The sequence below is a fragment of the Eurosta solidaginis genome, chromosome 2 (genome assembly GCF_040869045.1).
Source record: "Eurosta solidaginis isolate ZX-2024a chromosome 2, ASM4086904v1, whole genome shotgun sequence".
Classification (NCBI taxonomy): domain Eukaryota; kingdom Metazoa; phylum Arthropoda; class Insecta; order Diptera; family Tephritidae; genus Eurosta; species Eurosta solidaginis.
The window spans coordinates 60,843,025-60,865,655 of record NC_090320.1 but is presented as its reverse complement, the minus strand read 5'-3'; the positions used below and the strand labels follow the sequence as shown (position 1 = coordinate 60,865,655).

Sequence of the window (22,631 nt, the reverse complement as noted above, 5' to 3'; positions counted from 1 at the left end):
TATCTCTTCCCCCCTTCGTAAAAACAGAGTAGCCGTGGATTTGGTCGGTGATAGTACCAGGTAACGCAAGGTGAAAAAACTATAAAGACTGTGGAGATAGCTGTTTAATCTATAAACTAAGTCAAGTATTGTAGGGTCAGGTCCCGTTGCCAATATCGTGCAGTTGTCGGCTTAGGAAATGATAGTAGTTCCTTATATGTTTGGGATCCTTAACGTATTACCGACCGATCTGTACAATCGAAAGCATATTCGCTGTTTTTGTTGATCGATAGAAGATTTGATAAGAATATCCCTGTCAAAATTTCAGTAAATAGAGATAAAGATTTCTGTTTCAAAACTAGACCTTAAGCACGAAATAAGAACAAGTTCGATAGTTGTTAGATATTTATTAGTTTAAAAATCGAATAGCTCGACACTCAAGAAAAGATAATTTAGTGGGGAATAATTGCAAGCGCCTAGGAAAATGTCATGTTGAATTCGACATGTAAAAGAGAGGGGGTAGTTGTACCGAATGCGTACCAAGAAACGTACCAGTTTTGATCTACAGACTTCGCCTACAGGGATGATCCTTTATTGAATCGCTGTTCAGATCTAGACATGCGATATGACCATAGGCAAAGGCTTTAAATTTTGATCAATTAATAGCTTTTTTAGAGTAAAACGGCAATTTTTGTATTCAAATTTTTCTTAGAAATTGGCGGGAAGGAACCTACTCGTTTTATGCCGACTCCGATCAGCATCTGCAAGGTAGACGAATTTTATCTGAGAAGCTTTTCATGGCAAACACTGCCGAGGGACGGCCCGCTTAGAAACAAATTCTTCTAATTGAAAAATCTTGTTTCTAATATATTGATGTTGCTTTGCGTGGGACGTGAACCTAGGATTTTCGGTGTGGTAGGCGGAGCACGCTAACATCACACCACGGTGGCCTTCTTATGATTGTCTGATTAAAACGGCTGTTGTGGCAGATCCCGGATATCCTCATTATGCTTACGGAGATGTTCCCTTATTACTTTTGGAGGCGGTGCTAGTTCAAGCAGTTGTTTGCTAGATCGTCCAGATTTGTGACAGTTAAGCAAAAACTATCTGTTTAGCATTTCGTTATGCTCTTTCGTGCTGAGGTATTTTGCCTTTCTATATACCAAACGTACCAGTTTTTATCTACAGACTTTGCCTCCAGGGATGTTCCTTTAGTGAATCGTCGTTCAGATCTAGACATGCGATATGATCATAGGCACAGGCTTTAAGTTGTGATCAATTGATAGCTTTTTTACAGTAAAACGGCAAGTTTTGTATTCAAAGAGCATTTTCAATGTGAGTATGAGTCTTCACCGAAGTCTTTATAGAGAAAGACAACTTTTCTTTATTTAACTTTATAAAAATTTATTTTGGTAATATTTTTTAAAAAAATTAAAGCCTTTAAAGTGAATAAAATATTGCATTAATTACTACACTGCCATTCAGCCTTGAAAGCAAAAATCTGTAGCAACAAAAGTGTCACCATTATGACATGAAAGTTTGACTAATTTTATGAGCAGATACTCAAATACCTGCAACTCTCTGAATATGAATGAGCATCATGACCGAGCACTTGCGCTAATTACACTAAAAGAGATTTTTGCGATCATCAATCTAACTGCACTTAATGCTAACACAATTTGTAAAAGGATGTACCGAGTTGAAACGCAGTCATGCATCACTTAGCTAACTGTGATACTGTATACATACATACAAGGGTATATATATTTACATATATAGTATATCTAGTGTAAGTCATTTTGTTTACAACGGAGTACAGCATACATTCTAGTACATTGCTACGCACAGCATACACTCAGCGACAACATAATAGCTACACAATATCCAAAGTATAAAGGAAACTTTCAATATTATGGCACAGTTTACGAAATTTTGAAAAAATACAGAAGTTTATAATACTATAGTATATTTGCAACATTGCTTGCAGTTAATAGGAATTTGGCTGTCTAAATAAATTTTAATTCACTACCTCACATAGACCTAAGATTCAGTGTATTAAGTTTTTATTGCATTTTCATTTTAATGCTAATCTAAATAAAATAATTAAAAAAATATTTTAAGTTAAACGGTTTTATTAAAAACAATACTTACATTAAGTAATAGTAATACGAAAAGCTAGAAAATAATTAGGTAGGTCCTAGGTACTAGAGGTTTACGCCAGTCACTTAATCAGCAGCGGCGGCGTGGCCGGCGCGCCGACAAAGTGATCGGAGTAAACCTCTGAATTGAATCGCTGGACTTCAAAATATCACATTGTCCACAACTAATGAATATGGAAACATACTGCTGACGTCAATGGTATATTTGACGATCTAGAACAATATCATTAACTTGTAGATGAAGATCTGGGAGGCTTGTAAAGCGAAAATTTTAAAAAATAATATTGGGAAAGATTTTGTTTATATGTATTTAAGTAAATCGACATTAGGCCATTTCGGAAAGATCCGCGGGTTTGCCTCAAAATAGAGGGAGAAATACTTTAAATGGTCACACTTTTTAGCGTAGTTTCACCGAAGGAGATGTTCTGGGCTAACTCTAATATCCGTCGTCGGCACGATTCCTTTAAATCATTTGTGGCTACATGCTGGTCACGCACAAGTGCGATTTACGGTTGCTACCAATTATTTACTAATAGTCATGACTCTCGTGGCACAGTTTTAACGATTAGCATCAATGCTGGCTTACTGTTGATCACGCCAAAGGGCGACTCAAATTTTGACCGCCTTCAGTTTTCAGACTAGTTCGTCTATCCTGAGACTATCTTGTTCGACTGTCTTGAAAAAGCTTTTGCTTCACCACCTTGAAGGTTCTTGCGAAGGACAAATCCTAACCTGGTTATAAATGTGCCTACGTATTCACATTTGTAACAGGAGCCGTCGCGTGTTGGTCATATTTAAATATGCTTGATAGGCTATATTCAATGTGATTCACTCCAAGGGACTAGTTGGGGATAGGGCCGCCAACTTTATGAAATGTCAAACCGGGAGACTTGGGTGTTGAATGATGAAGTGTGAAAATCAAAATTAAGATTTCAGACGCTATTTTATAGTTCAGCAAATAAGGCTGAAGATACGATACATGCAACTTAAGTATGAGGTAAGAATCATTTCAAAGGAGTGTTTATGCCCCTAGAACCTACTAAAGGCTTTTGCATCACTGATTTCTCTTATTCCTTCAGCCAATCGCAACGTAAATTTTTATTAAAAAGCGCCACCTTTTTCGGGTGATTTGCTTTTTTTTTAACAACTTGAGGACAATTTGAAAACATTTTCGACTGGGGTCACTTTATTTAAATTCATTGCGCTTTATTAATTTTTTGAAAAAAAAATATGCGAAGTGAGCATTTAAATCTTAATATATAACTGTTCTTTTAGTGTTTTATTTTAATAACTTGGTGAATTCGGTGATGCAAAATCCGTGTTAAGCTGGCTTTGAAAGCGCCTGTTTTCTCAAATAACTTTTGAACGGTTAGAAAGTGTTAAATTTCGCAATTGGATTTTTATAACTGGCAGTGATGCGCATCCTTTGATACCCCTCTCGACCATATCGGACCAATTTTCGAGATGAACAATAAATGGCCTAGACAGTCTTAAAAGAGTAGAAAAGATTGTAACGCGCCGAACGGCACTAGTGACGCGTCCAATGCTTTTATTTAATTGTCTGATCAACGCCCTAGATTGATGACGAGTGTGATGACTAGTACCTAGTACATATCTAATTACTTTCTAGCTTTTCGTATTACTATTATTTAATGTCAGTATTGTTTTCAACAAAACCGTTTAACTTAATTTTTTTTTTTTTTTTATTATTTCATTTTCAAGTTTTTGGTCTTAATTGCCTTTATTTCTCATTCTTTTTAGTTCAATTAATGACTCATTATTACAGGGACTCTTTCCTGACAATTTGTTACATTCTAAGTCATCGAACTTCAAAGTATTTTGATGTCATTTCTACCGGACTGCATGTAATACTTTTTCCAAATATATCGATCCTTGCCCCAGCTAGCGGAGAATTTTTTCATATGTCGCTTTCTATTCCTGTTTGTACTGTGTGTTCCAAATATGAGCCAAATCGGACCACAAATACGATTTTTTGAAATATTTCGATCCATGCACCATGCATTGTCATCGGGTTCTGAACGATATTCCAAGTTTCAAGCTTGTAGCTTATCGGGAAGCTACTCAAATTTTAATTACAAAATTCGTGTCGGCCGGCCTGTCAAGTCAAGCTAAATAAAATCGTTTAAAAACGAATGCTCTGTATTTCCAGAATTAATGTAAAAGAAAAAATTCAATGCACAAATTTGGAAAACTTACTCCCCTAGTAGGGGAGTTCAGGATTTTGTGCAATTGGTCTAGCATCATTGCATTTGCAAACATGTGTAGCATATTTACACAATACACTAACAAACTAGTCCGCTATGCATTTGCTACGTAATGGCAAAAAAGTTTATTTTAAATCAACAATTGTCCAAGAAAAACAAAATGTGAAAAGAAAAATTTTTAAATGAAAAAAGTTGTTCACAGTTCGTAGCTTATATTTGCTATTGCAAAGTTTCTAATATCAAATGCACAAAACTCTGAACTGCCTTTCTGTTAATGTAAAACTTCATAGCTTTAAATTTCAAAAAAAAGTTATGCAAATGGATTTTTGATTAGCATTTTTATTAAATTTAAATGAATTTAGACGCAATTAATATTGCATTAAATTTAAAAACTGCATTAAAAACCGTTACTCTCTTTCGTTACTTTTATAATTTCAAGTGCCGAAAAGAGATGATACCAAGAAGTTTGATGCTTTGTGGTCGAGAAAGGTACCACAATTGTTCAAAAGAAATGTCTTGTTCGGGAAAGTAGCAATCTATTACAACTTTTCATGTGGAGCCAAAACGTGCTAATAAATTTTAAGTTGAGCCATCATCTATGTGTTACATTATGGTGACTCCTACCGCTGGAAGAGAAAATTTCAAAGATCAAAAATCACACTGATCTCGATTCTAATTTGGTTGACGTTCGGATTGTTCAAGAATTTCAGCCTGACTGTGTCAAAAGACTTATAAGAATGAAATGCCAAGATAATTCCGACACTTGTTCGTGGAGATGGCGCTTATTCTGAGCTCATCTCAGACCTTATTACGTTTAGGGCGGTGGTTATACTATGCATTTTATGGGGGCGGAGACGATGCATGGCCACAGGTGCATCACAGTAAAAAAAATTGCATTACCAAAAACTATGCATTACAATTTTTCGTGTTTGTAGCAGTGCTTTCTAGATCTGTACCCGGAAATGGGCTTTTAACATCAACAGCACACCTAAAAACTTTCATATCTCAATAGGGATGCTTAAGGCCCCTTAACCCTTACCTGTGCACTGGAATGTGAAAAAAGGCCGTTTTTTTTTTAGAACCTAAAAGTTATTGTGCCAGGGAACGCATTCATTTGACTTAGAATGTTTACGAGTTTATAATTGGAAATGAATATTTATTGGGAAGCTTGTGACTTCAGCAAACATCACACGAAAATTGCACAAACCTTGGAGATATTCATTTAGTATAAGGCGTAGCTTATCAACTTTTATAAAACTTTCAGCATATGATTCGCCCTCCTTGAAAAGCAGTTTAGCTCCCAAGCACAATATATGAATCATCAAAAAATATCTGGCATAAACATGCACAATTTACTGGGAGTGTCCCGAACTTCTCAGTTGAGGTACCAAACCAAAAAACGAAAGCTTTGGGAGCACCCTAACAGAATTTGTGTACCATTAAGTTACATATTCTAAAATCCCGACGTTTACAAGATTTTTGTTCATATTTGTAACATTTGACAAATTTTGTTACTCTTCCATATATCCAGTACTCCGAGCTGTAAAGTATTGCATTCAAATTTGATTGCAATCACAAAGTAAAAATAAATTTTGCAATCACATTAGCTTTATTTTTTATGATTGTAAAAACCACAACCTACAATCGACTAACAAGATTTTTGTTTGCATTTTAAACATTTGACAAATTTTGTTACTCTTTCATATATACAGTACTCAGACCTGTAAAATATTGCAATAAAATTTGATTGCAAACGCAAAGCAAAAATAAATTTTGTAATAACACTAGTTTATATTTTTTATGATTTTAAAAACTACAATTTACAATCACTTCTGGGTGTCTGATTGCAATCACATATTACAACCGTTGACTGTACAGTTATTAGTTGTATGAAAGTTACAATCCACAATCATTTTTATGAACGTGATTTTTCAAAAATCAAGTATGTCTCAGCTACAATCACTGATTGTATAACAATTCTTGATGCAATCAGTTTCAAAAAACAATCATTCTACTAATTTTTGTAAAACTTATTTTAATTAATACGGTAACAGAATAGCTGTAAGAGCACCCTGAATCACAGGCTTACTTGCAAACAGCTATTGGCCTTCAGTTATAACAATTTTGTAATATAAACAAGTAAACGCATATCAAGTCGTATTTTAAGCTTAAATAATCGTTAGCTTCCAAAGAAATACATACAAACTAACTAATGTGCAGAAGATGTATCCAAATTCCAAATTATTACATGTTGGATGATTGCAATCATAGCATTTGATTGCATCTTTGAGATCATTGCAATCAGGTCGATTGCAAACGAAGCGCTTTTAAGCAAGTAGATTGCAGATTGTAAGTTTTACAGTCAAAAAAAGCTTGCAAACTTTATTGCATTAGTTGATTGTAGATTGTAAATTTTACAATCAAAAAAGGCAATCAAATTTAATTCAAATCAAATAAGCAGTAGATTGTTAAACAAAATTATTGTAAATTTTTATAGCTCTACTAATAACTATACGATGTAACAAAACATGAGTTAATTAAACCTAAATTTTGTTTAAAGCCTGAAGCTATAGTTTTGTCACTGGGTGTATGTACATACATACATATCTCAGTTTTTTTATAATCTTCATTCACTACCTCTTTACAATCTACTCTACTGCACATCACAAAAGGTTTTATTGCACTCTCCCACATACCTACTACATATTTCTTGCTGCTACTCTTCTTTTTTATAATACATACATACAAATATACCATTTTACAACACAGCACTTTACTTAACTTCCATTTCGCTATAAGTACCCGTACTACGAATATATTTGCTTCATACTTTGACTTGCTTGCCGCCCTTGTCTTTATAGTACTCAGAGTGCATAAATTACCAGCTCAAACGCAACTCTCGGGCACACGCTGTGTCATTAAGCAATCCTTTATGGCATTGATATTTATGTTGTCATCCAAGTCCGTAGACGAATTGCAGGACGTTGATGCTGTTGAGGCTGCAGATGCTGTTGTCGCACCCCCAGTGGTCATACTCAGTCCCAGGCCGCTTGCACCACCACTGCTACTACTATTATTATTACTAGCATTCAGTAGCAGACCTATCCCACTTAGCGATGCTGAGGTCTGTGAGGTGAGTAACATCGATGGCATTGTAGCAGTGTTGTGGTGATGATGATGATGATGATGATGACGTCCACCTACATTTACGCCACCACCCAGCACCGTTGTGCTGGCAAGTGTATTGTATGCTAGTGGATGTGACAGGGGTGGTGGTAGCGCATGATGTTGATGTTGCTGTTGTTGTGGTTGTTGCTGTTGCAGCAATGCAGCACGGCCGATAATACCACCAACATTTTGCTGATGTAATCCACAACTGCTGCTGCCGCTTATGCTGCTGCTGCCATTTGTATTGCAACTCTCATTACTGTTGTTGATGAGACTGTTGAGTATATACCCACTACCACTACCCAAACCGGGAGGTAACGTACTACCACCTCCCCTATCGCTAGCGCTACCAGTACCATGTAGTTGTTGCTGCAAATGGACTACCGTTGCATTGAGTAAAGATGTAGGCGAACCTATAACTGATTCGCTTAGGTCATTCGTTGACGATGTTATTGTCACATTATCTACTGCTGTTGCTTTTGTATTACCCGCATTGTTGTTGCGATGATGATTCAGTAAGCTGGTGTCCACTGCATTCAATATGTTCGTACTGCTGCTGCTGCCGGTGCAACCGTTGAAGTCTGTTGTTGTCGTGCCCGATAGTAGATGAGTACGTGAGCTGATTTGATTAGTAGCGACGAGTTGCGTAATATTGTCACACGCGGCTGTTGTTGGAAGATGCTGCTATGATAGGCAAGACAACAAGAACGAAGCAGCATACGTAACAAAGAACAAAAACGGCGTAGATAACAAATGCAGGACGCATGAGGCAAAGTAGTTAGCAGCCGTAGGCAAATGGATAGTGCCGTATATTCGTAGAGATAAATTGATAGATTTGCATTTGTATGTGTGTGTGTGTGCGTGCGTGCGTGAGTTTGTACGTCAAATGTTTCAATGAAATAGTGGAAGTAGACAGGAAATTATTTCAGCGTAAGTGTAAATATATACATGAAAATTCGTATATTAAGGTGTATATGTGTGTGTTTATGTATGCGTTTGATTTACACGATAGCGGAAATGGGCATCAGTTAGTCGTTATGTATACGTAAATTTGTTTTTGAACAATGCAATACGTTCAACGTGAGTAGATTTCAAGCAGCAAATAGATTGTCATTTAATCATCCAACAAGCAGCATCCATCGAAAGCGGCAACAGCAACACCCAAATGCAATAAAATGAAAAAAGGGAGAAGAAAAGAGAAGAAATGGAAAATGTGTTTAGTAAGCAAAGTTGAATGGGGCCACTTAAATTCAATCAAATCGACAATAGATCATAGCTAATTGTTTGTCTGTGAAAAAGTACAAAGTGTTTAATATTAGCCGACAATCATTCTACTCGACGCAAATAATGGCACTTTCCAACCTCTTGCTTTGATCTAATTTTACTTTTTCTTGACATTCATGTCATGTTTTTTACGTAGTTATACTTAAAAGAGCTCATTTCAATATACAAATATTTAGAGTATTCTTCCGAAATGGCTTAAATAGTGTTAAAGGAAAGACAATGCCTTGAACTGATTGGTTCGAAAGAAGGACAACATGGCAAATGGCTATAGTGTTATTGTTCAATCAAACTCAAAAAACCTTTTAAAAACCATGACCTCTCCCGTCTGTACAAGTTTAAGAATGGACATTTGTGAGACTTCCTAATAAATAAGTGTCATGTATCACGGAGGAGGCGACCACTGAAATCCCCTTTTTGCGCAGGTGGTCGTGCGATCGAGATGAGCTACTAAAGATGTTATTTTAATAAGGAGGATGAGAGAGGGAGAACGGAGTGGGAGCGAAAGTAGTTTAGAGTCAACGATCTCCGTGACCTAAAGGCATACAAATGTAAACGGAGAAGTAGAGTGCAGAAGAAAACGGATCAGAGGAAGTAAGAGAGCTCCCAGGCAGTACCATGCAGCAGTAAGCACTGTCGAACGGTTGGAAACAGTAGTCCACCCAACATAACTGGAAGGCAAGCGCTTGGAGTGAGCCCGTGAGGCGGTAGAAGTCAAATCAAAAGGTTTGCTGTGAGAAGTCCTCGACACTGCAACAGGTGTGAGGGGGAAATATTCTTGAAAGGCAGAATGACGAGACAACATTCCACGGAGCGCGACAAGACTGTTTTAAAGATGCAAAAACGACCAAGTCCCAATGCCGCTACGTAAAGAGAACATAAGTGGGTCTAAACTTGTAAGACTGATGGTCCCCAAAATCGAGGTGCACGAGGATAATAGTGTGCTACAATATCGCGAGCTTGAGGTGGCTGGAGGAAGTTATTCCAAACCTTTAAAGACAAAGCACAAACGCCTGGTTTGTGTTGGAATATATTGCACCAATCCCTATGGTACCAAAAGTTAAAGTACGTATATCATGTGTGATGAAGTCGGAGGATATGCTGCAACTTCGGCAAAGTCAGTGCTTGAATAAACCGACACAGGACAAGAAGGTACTTACTGCATCTCGGCTTGCGGAGAAAGGTTAGCACCACAAAATATTTGATATCGAGTGATCGTTTGACCATTTAACTTTTGGAACCACATAAGGCAGCAAAGATATCTCAATTTTTACTGAAGTTATTCTGTTATCGGACCGACGGACATGGCTCAGTCAAAAATTGTTTTCAATGCAGATTATTTTTATATAAGGAATAATATATATATCTCGATTACTTTATGCCATTCCGTACTACTTTTATCCAATCAATGTTAATACACTTGAGAACAAGTACACGCTGAATATAAAATGGCTATAAAGCAACGGTGTTGTATGTTATTTAAAGTGATCATACGGCCAAATGAATTGTAGTGGACAAGATTAGTTAAAAAAATCATGGTCTTCAACCTTAGATAGGACGATATTTGCCAAACATTGGATTTAACGACCTTTGACCTTATTACCGATAAACTGACTCACTGGCCCACATAGCAGGTATACATACCTTCATATTAACCTTTCGTACTACACTTTGTGACACATTTTATATATAACGAAATAAGTAATGTTTGGCTTTTCTGGGGTTTTGAATTATCAGACAATACACGTTGATTTGTGGTCGTATTTCCAACCTAATTTCCCCTAATAATTCTGTGGCTTGAACAAAATATTAAAGCTCATACATGTGTGTACTCAAGCAGTAATAATGAATTTATATCTAAAAACATATTCATATACAAAGTTTTGTGCGTCCAACGCTTTTATTTAATTGTCTGATCAACGCCCTAGATTGATGCGGAGTGTGCTGACTAGTAGATAGGACCTACCTAATTAGTTTCTAGCTTTTAGTATTATTATTACTTCATGTACATAAGTATTGTTTTCAATAAAACCGTTTAACTAAAATTTTTTTTTTTTAATTATTTTATTTTCAAGTTTTTAGTCTTTATTTAATTGCCTATTATTTCTCATTCTATTTAGTTCATTTAATGACTCATTATTACACTGACTCCAATTGTTACAATCTAAGTCCCAATTTGGTACAAGCTAAGTCCTCAATACATAATCCTTCCAAAGACTTTACTCGAATCTGCGCCACGTATGCTTGTCCCTCCACGAACACCAAAATATTTTTAGGTCACTTCTACCGGACTATATGTAATATTTGTTCCAAATATGAGCCAAATCGGTCATCATAGGTCGCTTTCTATTCATGTATGTATTATGTGTTCCAAATATGAACCAACTTGGACCACAAATACGATTTTTTCAAATATTTCGATCCATGCGCCACCTATCGCAGTTTTTTTTCTTATTATTGCATTGTCATCGGGTTCTGAACTATATTCCAAGTTTCAAGCTTGTAGCTTATCGGGAAGTTACTTAAATTTCAATTACAAAATTCTTGCCAGCCAGCCAACCAGCCAACCAACCAGCCTGTCAAGTCAAGGTAAATAAAACCATTTAAAAATGTTTCTCCACTCTACTATGAAGAGATAATAGCTGTAAGCAGATTAATAAACAACAAGGCTGCGGACGCTGATAGATTGCCTAGAAAGTTTTTCAAACACGGAATCGAAGAGATTTTAATGCAAATGCATTAACGACTATGTAAAATATGGTCAAACGAGTGCATGAGCGTATGCCGAATGATTGGAGTCTTAGTGTCCTTTTGGCCAATTCACAAGAAAGGTTATCATGCATCGCGTATAAGTTCCTTTGAGACCTTTATGCGAACAATTAAAGCACACCGTTAATGCGCTGATTTGACCTTATCAGTGCGGGTTCAGAAGTAGTAAATCTGCTTTCGACCAGGTTTTCAAAATCTTGAAAAAAATATGCGAAAAAGTATTGAAATATATCACCTCTTCGTCGATTTTAAAGACGCCTTCGACAGCATGAAAATAAGCTTCCTATATGCTGCTAGAAATGAAATTGGTTTTTCCCCAAAATGTATACGGCTATGCAAAAGGATCTTGAGCAACACCATAAGCTCAGTCAGAGTTGGAAAGAACCTATCCGAGTCATTTGAAACTTAACGAGGTTTCAGACAGGGCGACCTTCTGTAGTGCGATTCCTTTAATTTTATGCGAGCGAAAATAAAACAAGTTCCAGAACCTAATCCCTTTGGAAAAATGTTCTTTAAAGTGTAACATTTTTGGCGTAGGCTCACGACCTTGATATCGTCGGTAAGTTCTGATTACTCCAAACTGGAAAAAGAAGCGGAAAAGATGAGTTTGATCTTTTCGTACCCGTGCTGCTATATGGTGCACAAGCATGGGCCATGACAACATCAGATGAAGCGGCTCTGGGAGTGTTCAAGAGAAAAGTTCTTCGAAAGATTTATGGACCTCTACGCGTTGGCGATGGCGAGTACCGAAGAACATTTAACGATGAGCTGTACGAGCTCTACGTAGACATTAACAAAGTCTAGCGAACTAAAACGCAGCGGCTGCGCTGGCTAGGCCATGTTATGCGAACAAAAGATGACGCTCCGCTGGAAGGACCAGGTAGAAAACGATTTGAACTCCCTTGGTGTGACCAATTGGCGCCGGTTTGCAGAGAGAAGAAGCGACTGGCGCTCCTTATTGGACGGCCATAACCGCTTAAACGGTTAAGCGCCAATTAAATAAGTAAGTAAGTAAGTAAAGAATTTCGTTTATTTGCGAATCAGCATTAACACAAACAACAACATTAGCTTTGAAATCCAGCGAAGAATCACTTTTGCCAATAAATGCAACTTTAAACAAGGTAAGCAATCGAAAAGCAAGGTACGCTTTAGTGCAGAAGCATGGACCATGACATCATCAGATGAGGCGGTTCAGGAAGTGTGCAAGATAAAAGTTTTTCAAAGGATTTACGAACCTCTACGCATTGGCGACGGCGAGTGACGAAAAAGATTTAATGATGCGCCCTTCGAGCGCAGACATCAGCATAGTCTAGCGCACTGAAACACAGCAGGTACGCTGGCTAGGCCATCTTAAGCGAATGAAAGATGACGCTCCGGCTAGAAAGCATTTTCATCGTAAGCCACCTCCGGAAACAGAGGATGAGTAGAGCTAAAAACTGCGCTGGAAGCACCACGTGGAAATCGATTTAAGTTCCCTTGGTAAGAGCAATTGGCGCCAGTTAACACAACGAAGAAACGACTGGCGCACCTTTTTGTACGGTCATAACGGTTTGAACGGTAGAGCGCCAATGGAGTAAGTGTGCACTTAAAAATTCAACCAAACTAACTACCAATATTTTTTAGTGCTTAGCTAATTTTTACATATGTATGTACATAAGTAAATTCTTGGCAAGCGATATTCCTACGGGGTATGTTCTATCTACCTAGCAAAAAACTTTGTCTGTGTATATATGTGTGTAGATATGTATTAATACAAATATAGCATACATATATATTTTTTTAATTTCTTACTCACTTTGGAATTTGGTGACCACTTTGTGGCTGCTATTGGTGTGAAGTGAAGCTCTGAACCGCCAGCGTTGCCACTTCCGCTCCCACCTCCACCATTAACACAACCACCGTTACTGCCACCACCACCAATGCTATTGCTATTGCCAGCTGTGACTATTTGATGGCAATTTATTGACATTTATTCATTTATTTGTTGTTGGTCGTTATTTTGAACGAACGAAGTGGCCAGTTGGTTAGGCGGGTGGTCATTGAGAATAAAGTGGCGTTCGTAACCGTTTGTTAGTTTGAGAGTTGTTCGCCCGTTGGTTTTGTGGATTGTTTGCCATTCCAAACATTTGGTTGTGTGTTGAATATTGCAATTTATTTGTAGTTTTTGTCATTGCAATTTATTAAGCATCAAAGGGTTGAAATAAAGAGAAGAAAAAAATAGAAAAATAAATTATTAGTTTTAAATGAAATTTCAAGGAGAGTTTCATGTTATATGCAATTGTACATACTAGAGTATTTAATAAATAAATAAATAAGGCCGGGTCGATTTGTGGGGAGGCAAAAAAATCGCCCATTGCTCTGTGAAAATCAGATTCTAGGGATCAAAATAAGAAACTTTGCCGAAGGAACCATACCTGTAAAACGAATTCTGATGTCCCCCTTTTGGGTCGTACGGGCAAATTTTGAAAAATCCCACTTTGAAGTGCCTATGTTTTTTTCTTTTTGGAGTTTATTTTTCTCTTTAGAAATTTATTTAGTCAGAACATATGTAAATGAAAAAATGAATTTAACTTAGTCAAAGAAAAGAAATTAAAAAAAATTATTAGAAATTAGCGTTTTTACAACCCCCTTTTAAAACCAAGGCATCACTGTGATGCATTTGAATGTCGTAAACATAGTTGTGAGGGTTTTTTATTCAACCGTTTTAAAAAATGAAGGTATCACTGTGACATACATAATTGCAGATCGTAAAATTGCTTGTGTTGTTTTTTTTTAAGCCACCACAAGACACAGCAGGTGGAATTGAAATTGCCCCAACCCAAAAGTTCTACCCAAAAGGGGGGACATCAGAATTCGTTTTAGAGGTCTGGTTCCTTAGGCAAAGTTTCTTATTTTGATCCATAGAATACGATTTTCACAGAGCAATGAGCGATTTTTAAATCGACCCGTCCTAGTATTTATATACATATAATGCACGAGTGATTCTATTATTGTAAAAGTTCTTTTTTGATACGAAAATTTTTAATTATTTTAGAACATTTCGCATGACATAGAATTTTAATAAAATCCAACCAAGAGTTATATTGCATAGGACCTCGTCAATAACAGCAGGTGACGGAAGTGCGAGCTGCAAGAAGAAACGGTTGAGCACGTTCTGTGTTCGTGTCCTGCGCTCGCCAGTTCAAGGCTCAACCCATTAACGCCGGCATAGTTGCCACATCGCGAGGCGGAAATTGAGCTAGATCCAAGAAAACATCTAGTATTTGGCAAGGGGACGGTGCTATTCTATAACATAAGTCCTGGTACTTGATTGCGGTTCGTCCGTTCGGTGGTCAAACAAATTCTGGTAAAACTATGGACACATTCATTTGGGGTTAAGATACTTGGCTTGGATATCATACGTGGTTCCAGGCTCTGGATCAGGGACTGGTATCAGTCTTAGACCGGCCATAGTGACGAATTGTCACACGTGATTGGTTGTCACGTCCTGCACGGGATGCCCCTGCTTCTACTGATAATGGCGGATCTAGAGAGGACAACTCGATAAAACCCGCACCCCTGAGTCATTGTGCCGAGCTCAGGGGAGGGAGGACCCTGTTAAGGGCCAAGATCGGTACTCAACGGTGACGAACTGGATTGTTAGGGACTTTATTTTGACTATGTTTAGGAATTGGTGACTTTGGGCTGGTAGGTGCAGTATTCTGCCACCTTAGTAGGTCGGGGTGAAACCCTATCGAAATGGCTGGTAGGCTAATGCTGCACCTGGCCACGTCCCGTTAAAACCGTGGCGGGCCTCAAGGTACGTTCCGGCTCCGTCGCCGTTAAGTTGGTGGTGTAAGTGCGGTTGAAGATGTTCCCGCTTTGCGTCCGGTTTGGCTCTGAACGCATTACCCATAAGGTAATGAGTCAACCCTCGCGTGGCCTCCCTGCGCAGCATAGATAACCACGGGACCGTTGAAGGGCACTACACAATCGGCTCCGGATAGCGGCCTTGAGGGGGGACTTCTTAGAATGGACACGAAAACTAACAAAAAGGAGGGTTGGAGTGACGGCGAAGGTCGTCATGGTTCGAGGGACGCGACAGGTGCGGAGAGCGCTCCGAAGCAGGTCGCTGCCAGCCGGGACATCTCCCGGCGGGTCAAAAGGGCTGATCAGACGGATCGGCGCAGGGGTTTGGCTTCAAACCACCTAGGTATGGGTAGTTCGGGTAGTGGAGGGGTGTCGAAACCGACACCCAATGCAGGCCCATATGGGGCTGTGGCAGGGAAAGGTAGAGGTCCGGCGAATGCGACGGACCAGCCCAGTACTAGTAAGGAAGCCCTGTCGCGAGGAGATTTCCCAACGGGAGCCCTGGGGTCGAAGCCTGCCGGGAAAGGTAGGCAATCGACGCCGCGTAGGAAAGCTCTGGGTGATCGGCGCCTAGCTGAGAAGATCTTGGAGCGCTACGGCGGAAAGGATGCAGCTCAGATTTCTGAGAAGCATTCCCGGACGCTGGAGTGGGCCTGGAGCGTCGTGGCTTGCGACGACCACACACGGTGTCGAACGATGCGGGTGAGCAGCAGGGTTTGGGGGCTATGAAGCGGCAGACGTTGGATGAGCGGAATGCCTCAACGACAAAAAGGGCCCGAGGAGGTGGGGACGCAATTTCGTTTAGCGAAATCGCTAAACGAGCGGGCTCCATCACCCTCGGGGTCCTGGGAGTAGGGAGGATGGTGCCATCTCCCGAGAGGAGTGGCCGTGGGTCGCCAGCGCCATATCAGCGGCCTATATGATCTCCTAGTCTCCGAGGGCTAAGCCGCCAAGGATGGGGTGCAGAAGAAGAAGGGTGGTGTTGATGGAAATCCGTCAAATCAATCTTCAGCATTCTAAGGCGGCTTCCGCAAACTTGTTGCTCTGTCTTGAGAAAGGCGGAGTGGATATAGTCCTTGTCCAAGAGCCGTGGCTGAGTAGTAACGGCGGAAAAATTTCTGGATTAAGGACGGAGCTGAATTGTCAAGAGCTAAATGTAAGCCGCAAGTTTAAGTTGGCTGATCACTGCAGTGTATTCCAAGCGGAAGTTGCTGCGATTAAGGAAGCGGTGGATGGAATGCTATCCAGTGCAACTACGGTTAGGCAATTTAACATCTACTCTGATAGCCAAGCAGCCATCAAGACATTGAGCTCAACTACAGTGCGATCGGGGGTGGTCTGGGAGTGCTTGACCTCGCTTGCGATTGCATCGAATTATTTTACAATTAAGATTATCTGGGTCCAGGGCCATAGTGATATCCCGGGTAACTGTCAAGCGGATCTCTTAGCCCACGTCGGTACAACTGAACCGGATGAAGATGGCTGTAAGGATTTCGGGATTCCACTGGCCACCTGTGGATTGCTCCTCCATAGCTGGGCCTCGAGTCAGCTCAGCAAACATTGGGTGAACACCACGTCTTGCGGGGTAGCAAGGTCTGCTGAAATAATTGGGTTCACTAAGGCTCACCTATCAATGATCATTTGGGTTTTGACACGGCACTTTCCCATAGGTATCCATGCGGTACGTCTCAATATATTGGAAACTCCATCCTGCTGCAGCTGTATGGAGGATGATGAGGTGGAATAGCCAAATCACTTTACGCTTGACTGCCCAGTTTTTGCCAGAACTAGGCGAAAGTATTTCGGTCGTGACTCACTTGGATCTCACGAGGAGCTATCCATGTTGAGATCGGGATCATTCGGAACTTTATCGTTGTTACCCAACGATTCTCTAAGTAGTTATATCTACGTCACCGTTAGTTTAGTTTATTATATGTGGTATCACAACGGACCGTCATGTTGTCCAAGTGAGCTTCCCCTATCAGGGAAGCTACCACCCAACCTAACCTAACCTATGGACACATTCAGTAAATGTGAGGTATTTATTGACCGACCAGTTAACTTTACCTATATTGCATTCATTTTACCAACATTTAAGAGTTACTTTAAATCGCGATCTATTTTTTCATGAGGCACTCCTCGCCCTGAAAGTTTCACGCTTGTAGATTCTCAATCGATCCCTGTACTCGTCCCGTACGCTTCACTTTCCGCGACCTTTGCCAGTTTCAACACTTCTTTTAGCTGTCTTCTAAGAAGACTTAGCTTATTGATCCACCATGGCGGCTTTGCTTATCATCCGAATCTCCTTATAAGACAAACTCTGCTTACGCGTCTATGTTGGGAAATTTTAGGACTCCTCCAGTTCCTCCACATTGGCAACCCCTTTGGGTTGTATCAGTTTTGTTTTTACAAATTTCTGGAATTCCACCCAGTACTTTAATCCAAGGTTTCTAAAAGTTTCTTACTTCTCTACCCTTTTAATAGGGGATGCTGAAGCTGATATATGCATAGTTGGAGAACGGTGGTTTAGCAAGACCATCGAATCATGCATTTAATATCAAGAACATTGCTGAAAGTTCATCCAGCTTATGTAGCGACCCTTTCCCTTTTGGCTGTCTGTAAATTGGTTTGCAATATGTAACAACATAGAGACTTGCCTCTATCATTCTTATCTTCTCCTCCCCACGCAGGGTGGTGTGCATTTACATTCGCGCTTAAGACCAACCGCCCTTTGCGCGCTTCCTCTTGTAGATACTAGTCCATTCCACTTCCTCGGTGGATGCATTTTTTGGTAATTTTTGTAAATGCCTCCGCAGTATGGGCCATTAAGTAGAATAACTGCTGCTTGACTGCTACCACCGCTAGGTCCCCAGTAGTATTATTAAGAAATATATATGAATTCAGCTGTATCCTTACCATGACTGCAGCTCAAACCTTTTCTTCCGATTGCGCATTGTAAATCTTCGCACTCTTAGCCCAGAGAACTTTCCTCTAGATGAGAGCCACGGCTCCGGGATCAGCGCCACGTCAAATGATTATTTAACTGACCTCCCGAACTTATTTAAATAAACAGTATCCCTCAGATAGTCTTAATTTGTAGACGTTATATAAAATATATGAAAAGTTTTATCATATTGTTGAATTCAGATTGTCCAACATTTAATTGTTGTTACCAGCTTATTCAAGGCTTTCGCTAGGGAAAGCCTTGACGATGTTGTGATGGCTTATCCGAACTCAATAGCTCCCGGCTATGTGTCTGAGGGAGAGCCTAAGGGTTATTCCAACAACGCCGTTCTAACTTATTTGAAGGCGGTGGAGTTTCAATGACCAAAAACTGTGTCATCGTATGATTTGCCAAAGGGAATATACCCGTCTGTATTTAAATCAACCTTCCCGATATTTTTTGTTGATAAAAAGAGGGGAGGCGGAAGTAGCGTTGCAAGCGAGGAAGGACAAAACCGCTGAGAGCGATGCATCGGACACGGAGAGCGAAATTAGATGTGGTTGAAAAATTGAGGACTGCTTGTGCCAAAGTCTTCGTCAGTGAACTATCTTTGCCATTTGCTTACTGTCTCACAAACCCATACCAAACGCTCTCTTTCGTGGTTCCCTTCTCCGAGTTGGCAGAACGATCCATTTCCGAGTGCGTTCGAATCATCGGTAATGGTGTTTTCCTCCGCCGGGCTTGTGACGCCATCGCTTTTTGTCATACTTCCTTGGTGTTGAAATTTATGAGTTCATATCGATCGTACGACCACCTTCTATCCAAGGAGGGCTTAGCAGTCTAATGTTAAATGTGGGGATAAAAACCCGTTCGCAACAGCTGGACCCCATGCATCAGACGTAGCCGGTATGTGAAAGGTCTCCATATTCGGGCGCTATGTAGTTCACACACCAACGTCAAGGTGTCCACCCTAGTGAGGGACTATTAACTGAAAGTCAAACAACTTTAAAATCTTTTATTCCAGCCAAATAAGTTGAAATTTTGGTCGATATTTCCCACGGATACTCACGATCTCGTTCTCACCAATACTTACACATTTAAAATGCTACTAAGTAGATGATTTGATTTAGAACAGCTTTAATTCAACTACTTCAACCTCCTTCCGTTCGTTAAAGGTAGGCCCAATTTAAAGCAAGCTTGAATTGAAACTGAAGCCTATTTCAAAATGTGTTCCTTTTATGCTAAGATTATGGCTGCATGTTTTTTCAAGTATTTTTTTACGTGAACTTTTTTGAACTTTGTATTATTTATTTAGTTTTTATAGATTTACTGTAATTTTATTTCCCTTTAATTTTCACTTACCATATTGAGAAGGTATAACATCCGGATCTCGTTCATCCTCAACTAGATCTTCAGATGATTTCGTTTTAATGTCCGTATGCTGCCAACGTGGTTTTTCTATGCCACCGCACTTCATATTGAAATATTTGCGAAAGAACAAAAAAAAAAAAACAAGAAAATACTTTAGACCAAATACATAAATGGAACGAGTCAAAAAAATATAAGTGAATTGAATATCATTAAAAGTAAAGCACCATCGGTAACTGTGCAATATATAGATACAGTAATGTTCCATGAAATAGAGCCACACATTTTCAAAATCGTATAAATAATGAACTTGTGGATTACAAGACTTTTTATTTATAGGTAGAAAAGATATATTTTTAAGCTTCACATTGATACATCAAAACAATTCATAAAGTCAAAAGTCATTCCTTCAGTTGCACTGTCTTATTATGGTTGTGACACTAAAATAGATCCAGAAGAAAAGTCTCTTACCTTTAGTCGTGTCCACTGAACTGCGAATAGATGTTGATGTAAGGCACTTTATTTGGGCGCAATACTTGGTTGGGTGTTCATTATTATTGCTGACTGCTGAGCTATAAAAAAAATCCCATATTCCTCTAGTTGCTGCAGGAATGCGCCCCTAGTCGAAACCTAAGGCACTGCCTACAAGCGGTACATTTTTATGATTTCAGACTCTTCAGCGATAGGCGGAGCGATTGAGCACGTTCGTATAATACAATGCGGGCCCTGTATTCGGATTGCGCTCGCTAAATTAAAGTTCCAGACAGATACAAAACATAGCTCTCAGAGTTCTCAGCAACAATAAGGAGCGCTTCTAGAAGCTCCCTGTATTTTCCAAGATGGCAGATTCATATTAATCCCAGTTTTGAATAAGATTTTTCATTTTGGTCGCCCAAGAAAATTTTAGTTACATTATCAACAAGTTTAGTCTATGTGAGGTTCTGAAAGACGTGTCACCACAAAGTTACTTAAAATATTTTCGGTCTTAGACGGGTATTCTATAAAAAAAAATTTTCGACTAGAGGGTTGAGTGGCTCTCACAGACCGGTATGCAACCAATTTAAGGTAAGTTGTGTAACAGTAGATTTAGGGAGTCAATAAGACTCATATGAGTTGAATTGGAAATATTAGCATGGTAGAGGAAGGTGATTGGCACATTCCAGGCAAACGATATATAGCCTTGCTAAACTCATCGCCTTTCTCAGGTCCTTCTGTGTAATACTTACAGACAGACCTAATTTTTGAGCGCAGCTTATGAAACCGTAAAAGTCTACTCTAAATCTTAGTATTATTCTATGCATTTGATGTCAACTCTAATAAAGATACTGCATTAATTGTGAATTTTGTCAATTTGACAGTGGAGAGATGTCAAACCACCTGCACAAAAAAGTGCAACCTCACACTTCCGCTGGCGAGAGTCCTTTGCTTTTTAAGTTAGCGTGGAAGCGGATCGGTTTGTGAAAAACTAATTAACGCAGTGTAAAGCGGTAGGAAATGCAAGTGACACAAAAACTATCTTATCGTAATTTAACATACATATAACCAAGAAGCAAAAACAAAAAAAGCGAAAATGCATATTTCAGGCAATCCACTATATTGATTTGTTGACATTAATAAAATTTCAAAGGGAGAAAATTTCAGCGCCGCAGATAGGGTTAAATAAGTACGATGCGTAAATAGTTATCTAGAAAGTAAGGAACATGATCTAGCGCAAGAGTTTGAAACTATATCTCCAGAAATAACCAAAGCAGATCAGGTTTTTCGACAAGGCAGTGAGCAGCCACAGTCGTGCAGTATGTAGAAGAAGAAAATGAGTTGGTAAAACAACAAGAGAAAACTTTAAAATCAGAAATTGCTTTATTACGTTCTAAAGTGTCCAATTGTGAAACTGAATTGTTGCAGTGCAAGAACAAAATTCGTTTGTTAAGGAATGATATTGAAGTGGAGCGCATACAAAATGAAATCGATCAGGCTATACAAAACACTGGCACATGAAACAAAACTGCTGAGAAATAAAAAAAAATATTTTGCTAATAGAAAATGCAGAAGGGAAAAAAAGCGACAGGTAGAGCAATTAGTAACGAGATGAAGGAAGTAAATTTGCAAAGTCTCCCTATCAATACATCTGAAGAAATTAAATATTTTATGGAAGCCCCCAATAAACCCGGTAGCAGTCGGCGCCTAATCGGTTCACCAAGACAATTAGAAAATGCTGTACCTACTAGTAAGAATCCACATAGTGCAAAAGCTTTTAGATATTTGTACATCTTTCCTTTTTACAAATATCCAATGCTTCCCCCTTATATATAAATTTCACTACGCCACTGGCAGCGTAAAACCAACCGGTATACAGAGTAAAATCTAATTGGAATAACGTAAAATAGTACATATAAATGTACATCGTAGGAGTGGGTTCAAGTATTTGTTTTAGTGAGAAAAAAACAAAACACAAAAAGAATGTGATATTTATTTTCAACAGCTTAAGAGAGATAAACAACCTCTTCGTCCACGACCATGTCACCAGGCGCCTGACGTCATCGATCGAGACGAAAACTAAAAAGTGCTTTTAATTGTTTTTGCATACATTCTTTTTATACTCAGTTGAGCAGAGCTCACAGAGTATATTAACTTTGATTGGATAATTGTTGGTTGTACAGGTATAAAGGAATCGAGATAGATGTAGACTTCCATATATCAAAATCATCAGTTTCGAAAAAAAATTTTATTGAGCCATGTCCGTCCGTCCGTCCGTTCGTTAACACGATAACTTGAGTAAATTTTGAGGTATCTTGATGAAATTTGGTGTGTAGGTTCCTGAGCACTAATCTCAGATCGCTATTTAAAATGAACGATATCGGACTATAACCACGCCCATTTTTTCGATATCGA

General features: G+C 39.1%; 1 protein-coding gene across 1 annotated transcript in view; it reads right to left on the bottom strand.

The window, feature by feature from the left end:
- Positions 1-7,249: 7,249 nt before the first annotated feature.
- The window catches only part of side-II (sidestep II), a 290,969-nt gene continuing 275,587 nt past the window's right edge, over positions 7,250-22,631 (bottom strand). Inside the window, exons 19-21 of the mRNA XM_067769114.1 lie at positions 19,737-19,845; positions 13,377-13,525; positions 7,250-8,212 (exon numbers count right to left, since the gene is read on the bottom strand). Of these exons, the coding sequence (XP_067625215.1) occupies positions 7,250-8,212; positions 13,377-13,525; positions 19,737-19,845 (1,221 nt within the window). The remainder of the gene's footprint in view (positions 8,213-13,376; positions 13,526-19,736; positions 19,846-22,631) is intronic.